This window comes from Hylaeus volcanicus, chromosome 3 (genome assembly GCF_026283585.1).
Source record: "Hylaeus volcanicus isolate JK05 chromosome 3, UHH_iyHylVolc1.0_haploid, whole genome shotgun sequence".
NCBI classification, from domain to species: domain Eukaryota; kingdom Metazoa; phylum Arthropoda; class Insecta; order Hymenoptera; family Colletidae; genus Hylaeus; species Hylaeus volcanicus.
In genome coordinates this window covers 11908036-11923257 of record NC_071978.1, presented here as the reverse complement: position 1 = coordinate 11923257, position 15222 = coordinate 11908036, and the positions used below count along the sequence as shown (strand labels likewise).

The window sequence follows — 15222 nt, the reverse complement described above, 5'->3', positions numbered from 1 at the left end:
AATTGGGATCGTTGGCCCATCGCGTTCTCTTTTCTTCGTGCGCGCACCCTGGGTGCGTGAATGTGCGTTCAGACTGGATGTACATTTATTTCTTTGATATATGCGTGTGTAGGAAAGGTATACTTAATTGATACTGAACTCTAATTTTGAATTAGTTAAGGTAACTGCACATAACCGATATATTATTTTTCCTTCTTGCCTGGGATTCATGCTACTGTACGGAATTAATTTCTTATTTTATTTATTGATCCTTAAATTTTTGAGTTAAGAAGTGATTAAGTTGTATATCTAAAAGTTACGATTATCGACAGAATGTGCTCCATTATCGACAGACTATACTGTATGATCGACATAATGCACTGTATTATCAATAAAATACACTGTAATACCAACAGAATGCGCTGTATTATCGACAGACTAATCTACAGACATACTCTCCAGTCAAACGACACAATGTTAAAACACCATCATTAATATGAGAATGTGCGAACTCTGAATGATTGATCTACTAACGTTTTGATCAACGAAGTGCATCGATAACATTCCATTGAAAAGGGTTTCAGCAACTCAATTTTATTCGCCACCGACGTCGTTAACGTCATGTTCGCGAACATCGTCGTTTCACGCGCACACGTCAACGGAAGTCTATCAATATTTCATAAGCCTGGTAAAAAGGGACGAGTGTTTACAACACACTAAGCGACAAATCCTCGATCTTGTTCGCCGGTTAGCCGTAAGTGTCTTCCCCGTCGGGAGATTTGCATCGAATTGAATTTCAAATTTGTCGGCGCTCTTGTGGCCGTAGTCTCGAGCATCTCAGGGCCCCTCATGCTTTCGATCCGCGCCTAATGACATTATTATTAATATAGTCTCGGGATCCTACAATATTTCGGCTTCCACACGCAATTTAGGCCCTACACACACGCGCACTTTCAAAATTAATTTTTCTGAAACGAGAAGGTAAACATAGAAGAAGAGGTTGAGTGATGGATTCAAATTAATTTAAAATGAAGAATATTGTTTTCATGGTTGAGGAGAATCAAATATAATGTTTTTAAAGAAAAATTGTCCAGTAAACCTTGCCTTAAACCAAACTGTTGATAATAAGAGTTCTACATTACCAAGATTTATCGATAGAGTATGCTACATTATCGACATACTACACCACCTTGCCGACATTCTCTCGTTTTATCGATAGAATACACTACATTATCGACAGTCTACTCTATCTTACCAAATGAATACTCGACAGCCATTCTCATACTGCAGTTAACGAAGTTAACATTTGTTTTACCATGTTTCTGTTCCAATCAAATTAAGTTACAGGCTATAATAAATCGTTTAGCGAGTTCAGCTCCCAGTTTTGGACATTAATCATCAGGAATCATAATCTACATACTTTAGCACAAATAATCGCAACTTTGGAGCAAGAAACGAGTATGGCCCGGATTACGGTGCACGTGTCACAGAGAAAATCCGTGGTGCTTTTCCCTGTGAAGGAAGCTCCGGTTTGCCGTTTCTGAATCGCGTGAGTAAATGGCTGTTCTCTTTAACCGCGTACACGAGGAGCTCGCGAGAAAAAAGGAAGCGGACGAGAAGAGGGGAGAGAAAGAACGAAGGAGGCTCGTCGTGGAAAAAAGAGAGGATCAGAGAGTTCTCGAGCCGAACGGCGGAGGTGAAAAGAATGACGAGGAGTAGGAAGAGAGGGAGGACAGGGGGGGGGGGGGTGGTCGGCGGGAAAAAAGGTAGAGTCACCGGCGGGAAAAACGGTGTCTTGGAAAAGGTGCAAAGCCGACAGTATTCTTTGTAGCAGGGGGATATTCGCCTTGTGTGCCGAAGACCTCTCGCACTTCTTTACCTTTTCGCCGCCCCACTCCACCCAGGACCGCCTCAAGGTATGGTCTTTAGGGGTGCAGTCACGGGGAGGGCCTTCGAAGGCTATTTTCGAAGATGACTCGATGAATTCAAGCGTGGTCATGTGTGAGAGGTTTTAATGATTACACCCTTGCAGTAAACAGATTATAAGTTCTCCGTGTCCTGAGGTTCGATCACTATGGATTTAGGCGTGTCTGAAGGGGCTGGGTAATCTATTTCGTTGTTGGTTTTTAGATTCATAAACAGAGGCAGTAAAATGTTACTTGAGACTATTTTTGGAAGCCTCATGGGATCGTCAGTTGTCAATATACGAAGCAAGGTAGAGGAATTTTCGAACTGAAAGTTGAACAAGAAGAGGACAATGAATCTGTAGGACTGTAGGATGAAGTCAGCCTGACTGGGTTTTGTTTTTACAGAAATGAGGGATGACACGAGCAACCAATTTTCTCAAAAATAAAATCAATTCGACTCGTCGCTAGTCAAAAGGAACATAACAAACTTCGAAGGCTTCGTTTAATAGATAAATAAATTCAGTACGAGTATAATATTTATCTTGAGACCACAATCTCGTCACCCAAGCAATTAAACCAGTTCCAAGCATGCAGCATCAAGCAAGCATCAAAATGAAGCTTCACCCTGGATGCAACCATGATTCCTCCAACTGTGTTCTCAGTATTTAAGCAAAATTCGTCAATCATCCAAGCCATCCTCGTGCTGCTAGCCCCAGGGGTCCACAGGATCTTAATCCAGTGTTGCCCCCCAACCCTCTGGAGCACTTCTTTCTCGCTCGACGATTTCCACTTCCTTGGCCGTCTCTGTTCGCCTTCGCGGGCAGCGATTACAGCGCAACTACTGTGGCGTCGAAGGCTGCCTTCGGTGGTAGTAGTAGCGGCTTACTTCTCCGCCCATGCTGGATCCCTTGCTCGACGGGGCACTTTTGCCACGAGATATTTACCAACATCCAAGATGGCGGCATAATCTTCCCGGCTTTTCGTCGTAAGTCGGCGAGTCATCCACGCAAGCCAGTCCCTTTTTCGCCCGTAAACACTTTCATCGTTCTCGTTTTAACCGACTCCGCCCTTCCTCTTCGTCTTTCGACGTCTTTCGCCGCGGACTCGACTTCTGAGCAGCCCTCGAGTCGCCTGCGCTGGCTACGCAGCCGAAAACGGCACAAACGGCAACTTCTTTTGCCTGTGGGATCGATCAACGAGCTTGCGGCTTCCTCGAGACGTCCGCAGCCAGGCGTGTAACGCGAAGAAATTTTTACGAAACTTGCTGACGAACGTCGTTACGCCTCGTTTCACCGCGTAGTCCGAGGATCCTTCAGTATTTGGAATACGAGACGCGTATTTACGTGGGATGCTTGGTTTTTTTGCTTTAGAAGAACGCGCCGATCGAATAACTGGGATAGTTGAACGGACACGTAGGATTTTTAGGTGCAACGGGGCTGTTTTCTTGCATTTGAGGATCGCATTTTCAATTTAGAGGAATTAATAGGTGGATTACTTGAGGGCTTTTGTAGAGTTTGGTGGTCCTTTGGTGGTCAAAGATTTCTTATGAAAGATAAGTATTCAAGAAGTGGTCGTCAGGAATTATGATGGAAGTCTTGGCAGAGTATAAAGAAGATCCATGTTTGTGAACTCTCTGAACATCACACAACAGAATTCTTGATTGTCTCCACTATTTATTTATAGTACCACAGTCTGTTTAACTCGGAACAGTCTGAACTCTTCCCTTCGCGCAAGATCAGTCCAGGAAGGGGAAGTGGCTCGTGCATGGTCAGACATTGTAGCCAGCCATCCGAAAGCCTGCATCTACAGCAGATACCAAATAGTATTTGGCCATAATCATTACAAAAACGTCGATCTAAAGAATCTATCACTATCCCAGCAACATAAACTGTATCTGTTGCGAATGATATTCGTTCAGCTAATCGAAGAAAGCCTCCTTTGCCACAGATACTTCCTTGACTCTTCAAAAAGTATTGAAATTATGAAGAACGTCGCAAGGTCCATAGTCTGTCCTTTTCGCCTTCGTCTTCCTGTCTTTTGCCGATTCAGCGATTACCGCTTTAATCCGAGGATCTGGCCAGGTTAGGTTAGGTCGTCGAAGGGAGAAATAGACGTCGGTATACCCTGCTATAGAACCCTTAGGCGTTCGCCATTCACTTCGCGACGGATTGCGGATTCCACGAGTTCCACTATTCGATTCGATTGCTTCTTATCCTGGACTCTCACGACACGTATTTACCTCTACTGATTTCTTCCCTCTCGATCTCCTTTCGGATAAATCTCGAGAATGTTCCACGGAAGGTCTTGTACTTATTACGCCCTTCCTTTTGTGATTCTCTCGCTACACGATGGCAGAATTGATTGGAGGCTCGACGACTCCGATGACTTTGTTACTAAGTAAGTGTCTCGATACTCTGGGAGTAACGGAATTATCTGGGGAAATGTATCCCTTCTTATTATTTATCCGGGGGAATGGTGACATTTTGTGATTCCAAATGACTTCACGAAATTAATTGTTTTGATCAGCTTGCAAGTATTAGGGGGATCAGAAAGTAATGTCGTTTCTGCAAATGTCAATACTTGTTTATCATTTATCAGGTCATTGTGTACCAATTGATTTTTATCGATCTGAGTTTAAAAATTTGCACACTAGATAGCAAAAGGTTGCCGGTGAAGAGTGCGAATATAATTGATTAAAAATAAAAACTTGTTATAAATTTATTTGCTAGAATTTAATGTGAATTTATGTTGTTGGCAGCACTGCTTGCAACAGTCTTTTGAAGTTGGTAAATATTAATTATTTTGGTCAGCTTGCAAATACTAAATAAGGAGTAAGTCGATCTTCAAAGAAGTTTATATAATTGACAGCACTAATTGCAATAGCCTTTCTGGCTTGCTAAACATCTTCTTTTATCATGCCATTTAATAAAGTTTACGTTCTATAATTTAAGCAAATTAATTGCTTAAAGACTCCCCAAAAAATTGTTCCAACCCCCTGGACTCCTAAAATCCCAGCAATGATATACTCTCTCATCACAATCTACTATATACTTATAACAAAATTGAACCTGTAATAGATTAAATATCACTTCCGATCCCTTGTACCCCTCATATAAATACAAATTTTTCACCGATAAAAGTCACGATCCTCGCCTCGAGAAATCATACCTTTAACAATAAATTCCTCTCGCGATTTACACGATTCGTGCCACTCGTGTCGCATCTACGGAGGCGGCAGCAATAACAGGATGTTTCGATACGCGGTGAATATCGGCGTAAATAAATATAACGCGGAGGGGAAGGAAGAAGAGCAAAGCGGTGCTGGTAGTCACGGAAGAGCATCGCTGGTACGCGGAGTAAGTGCAATAATACCAGATTATTTGCATCGCAAAGCCGTGCGTATGTGTAAACACAATATTCGCTCTCTGCTCGGCTCTGTGAACCGATAGTGCGCTCAGGTAGATACGCATCCGTCTATACCACTCCACCATTCTCTCTCCCTCACTCCATCCTCCGTCTCGTTCTCACCCACTCGTCGTTCTGTTTCGTTCACCCTCTATTATCGCTCCCTCTTTCTCCCCTTTATTGTATTCCGGCTATCATTATACCTTGCCCTCCCTCTCCAACCTTCCACCCTCTATCTCTCTCCGTCTTCGTGGATCCCTCCTCCCGCAGTGATCCTGTCTCCATTTCTATCCCTCTTTCTCTATGTACCGCCGCGGCGTAATACAGATTCTATTTGAGCTGCCTGAGGGAAGTTAACTCGCGATGCGTGCTGCTCGGCTCGCTCTGTTGGCGATACCACCGGATCCCCATCGTTCTCCATTTCGAAGCTGAAAATCCAAGGACCCCTGGGTCTCTGGACTTGTTTCCGCTGGGATGCCTCGATCATGGCAACCGTGACACCGGAGGTGGTCAGAGTCATCTGTCCCGAGTGGAAAATATTGTACAGAGAGTATCTTGCCGAGAAAATCTGTTCGATAAGTGTCATGGGGACTATCTCCAACACCCTTGGAATTGAGGGAGCTTGGATGTTTAAAAAATTGACCCTTTTCTTCTAGGATGGTAGTTATACCTCTTGATCTCAAGAAGGATTAGCTTAAAAATTTCATAGAAACGGAGTGTCGCATATTTCGCTGCAATTTTTATTATTTTTAATTTCTGAATAGCTGTTTCACTGCATTCTGTATTTAATCTTACTTTTTATATTTGAAGAACAGGTGCTTTAAGCCTAGTCTAACCAGCGTGAGAGATTGAAACGATCATTTATCCGCTGGTTTATCGAGGACAGTTTATTTGTCTCCCTATTTCCGATAATCAATGTTCTATAATCGCCGATTCGTGCAAGACATCCACTTAGGAGGCAAATAACAAACGTAATATTGTTGTGTTGGATGCCTGATCAATGACGATTATTATGCATTCCACTGTGCTCTGCTCGAAAACGTTTCTTCCTCGAGAATCTAGACTTCAATTATACAGGAAAATATGAAAATGGAAGAATGAATATAATTTTAGAGACGTAACATTTTTGGAAGCCATGAATACGAAGAGACTTGTTCGAACATCATCCTCTTTCTCAGGCATATTAATCTCTGGCAGTTAATATTAAACCTCAAGTGGTTGACATTTTATAAGTTAATGGTTGTTAATAATACACCCCTCTGGCTTAGAATAACAGGGTAAAGATGACCTATGAAATCTATAACACATATTTCACCCTTTGCACTCGAAGTCATTTTATTGCAGAATGTGTTAAAAGGTGTCATGTTGTATTAAATAATGTAGCATAAAAATCATGTAATTTATTTTAATGCTACTTTCATTTATTTATCCGTGCTACTTGAATGGAAAACATCGAGGAAGTGTACGCCTTTGAAAATGTTGTGGTCGAGAGAATTTATTTTATCTCATCTCTAATAATTCTCTGGACTTCCAACGTCCCCTCAGAGGGGACATCCCAGTGCAAAGGGTTAAATAATATCCTAAATATTAACTCGCTCATATTCATACAAACAAAAATGAATTCCTCAGTCGAAAGTTGACATTTCGTCTCCCTTCGAGCTCTCATCGTCTTCCAATTGACTTAAAATACTAAACGCAATCCTTATTAATTCTTTGATCGTTTCAGCTAAGTCTGACAGCAACGTCGAGAACCGCAAATCTACGTAGCGGTATTGCGGGAACGAATATCGATAGAGGCTCTGCTTCATACGTTCTATTAGTATGTAACGCCTGGTCCCTTTACCGCGCCGCTCAAAGCAAAGCAGCCCCCGGAGTGTTACAATTTCGCCCTCTCTACCCCAGTCTGCCTCGAAAGTCCCTTTATCTACCCCGCTATTTTCCTAACTCCGACGTCCCCTCCGGGGATTTCTCCTCGTTGGTGGTGACGACAACGATTCCTCTTCTCCCGAAAGAGGACGGAGGGAGCCTCGACTGGCGGTGGGAATGGCGGGGGTACCCCTGCCACCCCTACGGTAGGGGTTGAAATGCCCGCCCATCGGTCCGCCCACGTAGGGCCAAAGCAGTCGCTTCGAATCAATTCGACCCACGATTTCGCCTCGTAGACGGTCCTCCACGGTGCTGGCACACTCGCAATCGCGCTTCGTAACCTTCGACCGCGTATCGCGCACCTAACCTCGTCCGCAACTGCTCGCGCGACCATAAAACGACCGTCAGACGCAGTGACATCGAGGAATAAACAAGAGAACTCGCGATTCTTAACTATCCCACTGAAGTTCATCGTGTTGAGTGATTCAGTTAAATGTAACAGGAATTTTTAGTTCGCGTACACGTGAAATGTAAAGACGCGATTAGCTGGAACAGTTCGCGCGCGATCGACTTCGCGAGAATCTCTCGAATCGATAACCCGCGAGCATGAGCGAATATCGTGATGGTCCGCGAAGATCCCAACCGATGACTGCTAACGATAAAGCTCTCTGAGTGCGTTACTGCAACCGATCCCGACATCCTTGAGACGCCGTTGCTCCGCCGGCGCGTGGATGACGGCGAACGGGCCAAGAAAAAATCCTCGTTATCGTTGTGGAAACAAACTATTAGCGTAAGATAGCATTTCGTCGGAGCCGGCGCGCGACAGTTGCTCCGGTAAAATATGCCCGAGGAGGAACGTCCACGGTGCATCGCGATTGTTCAGTGATTCCAAAGACGTTGTTAAGTGTCACCTGACCGAGTGCCAGTGATGGACATTGCCTGGACAACGACTACCAGGTAGATCTGCCAACAAGTCGAGCATCGAAGACGTGGAGGAACGTTGTATCAAAAGCGAAGCTTTATGAAGACATAGAGGGACGTTGCAACAAAGACAGGACTTCTTCGAGACGTAGAAGATAGAAGAAGATATCAAAGATAGAACCTGATCGAGACGTAGAGGGACGTACTATCACTTGGACGACGTGTATTTCAGTGCAACAACGTGTAGAAAGAAACAAGCATCAGTTCGAAGCTCAAAGTACCACCAGGTGAATTCAAGGCGCACATGTTCAAGCAGCCAGGGTCCCAATCGGCGCCGAGAGCAGCAGAGAACCGCCCGAGGAAATGACAAGTGCCCTGAACGAAGAGGTCCTCAACGACCCGAGGAATTAGGTTCCCCGCGAACGACGTGAATGTGCCCACCGAGCGATCACGATGGAACCGCGTGGGATGATGATGTCGAACCTGTCGTGCGACGGCTGCGCGGACAGCGATCGGGATTCCGACAGCAGCAGCATGATCGTGGACCCGGTGAGTCTCGACAAGAACGATTTGTCGCCGTCCCAGTCGTCGTCGAGCCCCATAATCCCCAGCTCCCCGGTGCCGGCCACGTCCTCGCGAAACCGCGGCGGTAGTCGTAGCAAGAAGAACTACACGATGATGTCCGCGAACGGTCAACAGAAGACGGCCACGGCGGGTCAGGCGACCTCCTACGGGAACGACAAGATGTCCTCATCCCTGATCAAGCCACCGTACTCCTACATAGCCCTGATCACGATGGCGATACTCCAATCGCCCCAGAAGAAACTCACCCTGAGCGGGATCTGCGAGTTCATCATGTCGCGGTTCCCCTATTACCACGACAAGTTCCCAGCTTGGCAAAACTCCATCAGACACAACCTTTCCTTGAACGACTGCTTCATCAAGATACCCCGCGAGCCTGGAAACCCAGGTAAAGGGAATTACTGGACCCTGGATCCCCTGGCGGAGGACATGTTCGACAACGGAAGCTTCCTGCGTCGCAGGAAGAGGTACAAGAGGCCTCCGCCTCATTACGTCCTTCGCGATCGAGCGATCATGGCCACTTTCGCCATCTGCGGCGATCGAGGACCCTGTCCAGGTGGCGGTGGCGGTCATCCAGGGGCCCTGGGCTACCCCAGCGCGGCGTACCTGTCCCCACCACCTGGTCTGCCGCTGCTGGACTTCTCACCTTCGACTCTGGAGGCTTTGAAGCTAGGAGGCTTCCTAGAACCGCCGCCACCGTTGTATAAACCAGTACCCATCAGCGCTCCGCCGATCAGGCAGCTGGACCCAACGCCCACGAGGTCAACGACGATACCAACGAGTCATCCCCCGGTGGACAAGAAGAGGAACTTCAGCATCGACGCTCTGATAGGGAAACAGGCCGCCAGCGATCAGAACTGCGGCGGGCTGCTGGACCTCAGCCCGACGGAGCATAGAGAGATCAGAAGTCAGGCGTCGGCGTTCTCGCCTCTGATCTAGAAAACACGGCGGATGGATCTCGAAGCTTCTGGTCTCCGAACTTTCGCAACAAAGGGTTTTGGTTCAGAGGGTTGTCGTTACTCGGGTGTCGAGTCTATGGTCGTGGCTAATTGTTTTTAGCTGAGATATTTGACGAGACTGGTCACCGGACGTGATCGACGAGGACGCGACGTCCCTGGCCGAGAAGAGCTTCCAAGAGTTTTGGGGGTGTATTTGATCTTTCCTCTTCTAGCAAAGGAAGACGATGAGCTTGGAAGATGTTTGAGAATCGCGAGACTCTAACGAGATGCAAAACAATTCAATCCTCCCCGGCTGAGACTTAATGTGTCGTCAACAGTCTGATTGTCAATGTTACGAATATTCAAAGCGAATCGCGAGTGGCGCGATGGAAAGTAAAACGATCTCAGAGGACCTGCTCACGATACCAAAGTATAGTCGATGAACTTGTTACGATTAATTACGACTTGTGTAAAAAGACGCGGATAGGAGAAACGAATAATTGTAAAAAAAAAAGAAGTGTAGTGCAATAGTGTAGTGATTTGTTTAATATACCGAAAGCGTCCCTCCGTTCGCTGACGATCGAACGATTCTTAGTGACTGTACTACCCTCGAGTGGTGATGGGACCGAGCCAATGACACGCGTATCAATTGCCAAGCGTTTTGTTGAGATATCGAAGTTGTCGTTGGTATTAATAAGACGTGCTTGACATTTCTTGTAGTATCGATACGATTCAAGCATCATCGAGGCCTCGACGAGAGACGTAGGTAGTCTGACAGCGGAGTTGTCGATCATTCGATTAAATATGAATACATTCTTATCTGGATTATTTTTTCCCGGGTGTGAACAATTACAGGTGATCATTCAGAAATTTATTGAGTAAATCTCTCTAGATATATATTTATTTCTATATGTCTAGAAGAATTATTTTCATCTTGAAAATCAATTGGTCAAAAATAAATACAAAAACATTTAGGACACATTGATGTAGATAATGATTAAAATAACTTAAAAGAAGTCTTTACGTGAATTAACTTCGATAATTTCAAATTTCATTTAAATAACTTTTAATAAAATTTGAAGCACTGTACCGTCACGAAAACGTACAATTATGTTAAATAATAATGCTTGCAGCGGCTGTTTTTCGTCTAACAATCATCAACTGTAATTTCATTTCCAATTTATAGTAATTTAAATCTCCAGTAACTTTATTTATCTCCAACCTGATGCCACTGATAGGTATCGATACGACACGCGTCTCAAGTCTCTAAAAGCCGTATGAGGATGTTCCTCGGATGCGAGGGTATCAATGGCAAACGTAAATGTACGTATCAAACCAGTCCCATCACCGCACTTGATTCATTTCGATCGAAATACGATGTTCCATTTCTCCCAGTCTTTCGTTCCTCGCGTTCTACTCGCTTGGTCCAAGAATCAGCAGCCCCCCAGCACGTTGGCTCGTTCGTAAACGATCGATTAATATCGGCATTGTAAATACACACCCCCTCACGGACAAATCTTTGCTCAGCTTTCTATTGTTTGCGAGTGAGTGAGTGAGAGGCGGAGAGACTGGTATCGAGTGACGGAAAGAGACGGGAGGTCAGTTCACTCGAACGGATTTAATGTAAAGCTCGATTCGCCGTGTTCTTTGGGCAAGTAGACGTTTAGTGTACATAGCGATGCGAAATATAGGAAGCATTTTCTGTAACGAATATTTGTTACCATGGTGAACGAGAAATTTCAAAATGTTCTGGGTAAAGGTAAACGAGGTAAATGGACCGATCATCGACATGGCTATTTTGTAACAATTTGCACGATAATAAAACACTTTAGATACCATTGTTGGTTATATTATAGCGTGAGAAGATGTTATTGGGTAATAATAGGACCCTTTGAAACCATTTAACGAGAATGTCAATGTTAATAAATTTAATGTATGGTTTATTGAAATTAAAAAGCATAATGCTCTCGTGAAATTTTTACCAAATATGTTATTCAAATAATAACGAATTGTGCGTGTCGATGGCTGGGCTGTCGTGGAAATTAGGTTTGCATTTACCTCGCCTATCGTTGTTTCTCGAGCATCCGTCTTATCTTCCGTTTTTTAATCACGATGTTTGTTATGCAACGAAACGCAGACTTCTCACGGGCTGGGAGATAGATTAATCCCGGACTCGCCTACTTTATTGGCAATGAAAATGTTGACGTTCTACGCGAGAGGCAACCTCGCGAGCGGTTTTCGATTTAATTAATCGGAAGTGCGATCCATCGAGTGATAGAGTTAATATCGCTCGAGAACTCGAGCATGCTAAGTTAAACCCCGGGTGGAGATACTGCTAAGATTAAATTTACGGTATCAGATAAGTGGTTCATTTTCCTAAATTTTCCAGAAACAAGATTCATCTAAACAAAATAATCTAACAACTCCAAAATGTATTATTCGGCGATCAAATTTTGTATGGAATTAGTATTTCTGTGGACTGATTTATTCCAGAATAATTGGGTAGGTAAGTAATACATTTTCGAATGAGATGTATTATTTTTTAACGATACTGTGTACAAAGTAGAAATATTATTAATCATGTCGAGATCCTCTGATCGATCTTAATCAATTCATTGTTCTCTTTATGATCATTTCTTAAAAGCAATGTGAATCTACATATTTTATTGATTTGACAGTGTTTTCGTGCAGTATTCCGAAATAGTTAGTAGCCAACCTAACAGACAGGAACAATTCATATAATTCAACAAGTGCTCGAATCCTTTCAGTTCTTTTTTTTTCCAATCGATTTATTCAGATTTTTTTTACCCCAATTCTCTACGATCCCAAAAGAGCAAAATATTAAAATCAAAACAACATTTTTTTTTAATGGAACGCATAAAAATGATTAATACTGTGCCTCAAATCACTGGAATTTATTCGTATGACGGATATTGCATACCAGAAAAGGCATCTCACTCGTACCGAAAAAAATTACAAAAATAAACCTGTAACAGCCAGAGCACGATTTTCCAAACGTTTATAGCATATTCCAATCACTGCAATTAATTCTTTCGTTCACATGGACGATATTAAATTTTATAGAGAATATTCTTTAATTAATCGACAACTGTTAAAGTAACCTTCCTGGTTTCAAAAAATATACAAAAAGTGCAATAAGAATCCAATGAGAATGCAATTCTCATTGGAAATATTTTTTTTCTCCCTTCCAGTGCGATATTAATTTTAATCTAATTAATTAACGATTATCCGGCTGATTTCTTTGATCGTAAATTGTAAACAGAGGCTCGGGAAATTTTTCATCCGTAAGGCACAGGAATACAATTTTCCAATCACTGGGAGCATTTTCGTTCGCTGGCACGTAGAACGGGATCTTTTTTGTGAGAATTCTTTTCCGATCGATCGGCGAATATTAACGTGGTCCTAAATTAAGGACCTGCACGGGTGCCAAAAATTCGATGGATCCAATAAAATCGCGCGAAGAAAGGTGGGGAAAAATGACGAAAAAGCGATTTTAAACGTTTCAAAACGCGCACGCAGAGATTCACGAGAAAAAGAGAATGGAATAATTTGCAATTAATCCCCTCGATGATACGCATCCATGACGAGTACGTGCGTATTAGCCTGTATACACACACACACACACACGCACGCACGCACGCACGCACACGCACACACGCACACACAGATAGACACATGCAAGTCAGCTAGTGAATTTCCCTCGACATAGGATGACAATTGCGAGATAAGGTGCGCGATGCACGACAGTGGAACGAATCAGTCCGATCCGCGTTTCCCCTTGCGTCAGAGACGGAAGAGGTCTTCTTCTTTTTCCCCTCGGCCCTTCGAGGACCGAAATTCCTCTAGACAATGGTTTTTATACACTTATGGGGTACGTTGATATAACAAAAAAATATGAAAATTGTACTCAGAATCATAAAAATTAATGTTTAATTTTGCGAATGTATTTCACTATGTCTTTCACAGTATAATGATTATAACATACAGTCTGAGCCTCACAAATTTTAAAATAAAATGTTAGAAATATATTTAGTTGAGATCAAGTTATTTTTTTTTTATTATTGTGATAATTGTAGAAACAAGAAGTTTCATGGGGCAGTTTATTTGATCTATTTTGCCCTAATTTAGAACGGATTGAAAGATAAACAATTGAACAAAAAATGCTTGTGAAATTGTTGAAAGAAGAATGGTACTTTTCGTTTCTAGAATGTATCCAGTTATTCAAAATATGATTGTGCTTCCACTGGCGCTTCCAATGTTGAATATTTTTAAAACCGAATACCGTTTTACTTTTTCGTTTCGAGGCAGTTCGAGGCGCGCGAAGAACGCCCTGTTATCATCAACATTTATGCAAAATCGGATTACAGAGCTCGCGTGACTTAGACGCGAATGACGTTTGACACGATAACGAAAATTATTGTTCTGATAATAGAGCCGCACCTCGTATCGAGATAAATCTGGATTCCGTGTATCGGTTCGCAACAAAGTTGGTGATTGCTCTGCGATTACATTTCCGATGTCGGATTAAATACTGTAAACGTGAACTGTACTTTTAATCTGCGAGTATGAATCGATAATTTCTGTTATCTTTCACGAGTAATCGTGATTATTCGTTGGTCACTAATCACGGTTAGTGAGACTTACGAATCATCGTTTATTATTCATGGGAAATTAATCGAGGTTTAATCGCTATTTCACTGCTCATCGATCATTCGTTTATCTTAGTCTGATTTTGGATAAGAAATAATTTAGGCTGAATCATCGTCAGGACCGTTTCAAACAATTTCTGGATACTTTGTGATGAAAGTTTCTTTTAAATCGAAGAAATATCAGAGAAGATCGCGTAAGATCAGGATTCAAGTACAAAGAATAATTTATTTTGATAGACTTTCGTACTCGAGAGAATTACATCTGATCTGGAACGAGTAGAGCGCGACCTTTAGTTGAATGTATCATAACAAACACGAATGTCACGCGATTTTTAAGAAGTATTATTTCGAATGTATATTTCCCAAATGTCATCGAGTTTCAGCTGTCGTGTTATAAGGTATTGTGAGGAAATTCAAGCGATACGTCTGTTTGTTCCTTTACTAAATAAGTACCGACGCCGTAATGTATGTTTAGTTATAGGTTTATCGTTAAACTTGTCTCTCGTAGATTTAGTAAGTATTATACGTGTCAAGATGATAGATTTATAATAACGTGTAATAATGTCAACAATAAAGTACTGTTAAGTATACGGATCGCGATTATTTTCGTTCCTCGCCACTGATTTATGAAATCGAACCAGACACTATCTTCTTCCTATCCGACCAATAAATGCGCAATTTGGACGACGCTGTTTTGAGCACCTAAAATAAAGTTTGAAGAAAGCTATTTTCTAGCAAAAATTATAAACATAATATTGCACACAAAATGAATAGTGGGATCGTAGTATAAACATTCTTATCTACAATCGTTGAAGAACTTATCAGAGATAAAGATGAAAAAACTGATCTTTCAGGATTTATTAAATTGCCATTCAGCATACAATGCAGTCTAGGTTGAGTTGTCGATTAAAGACAGCTATTGTATCAACATTGTTCATACAAAATAAATGTTCT

The 15222-nt window shown here is 42.6% G+C and overlaps 1 protein-coding gene across 1 annotated transcript; it reads left to right on the top strand.

Annotated features, from left to right (window-relative positions):
- The first annotated feature begins 7441 nt into the window (after positions 1 to 7441).
- Positions 7442 to 14852, top strand: LOC128873751 (forkhead box protein D3-like). The gene has a single exon (XM_054117559.1). It carries the CDS (start codon positions 8532 to 8534, stop codon positions 9597 to 9599), a length of 1068 nt encoding a protein of 355 aa, XP_053973534.1. The 5' UTR covers positions 7442 to 8531; the 3' UTR covers positions 9600 to 14852.
- Positions 14853 to 15222: the final 370 nt, after the last annotated feature.

Bases quoted from the DNA above. Each gene is read 5' to 3' on its own strand.
- LOC128873751 (XM_054117559.1), top strand. From the start codon at position 8,532: ATGGAACCGCGTGGGATGATGATGTCGAACCTGTCGTGCGACGGCTGC.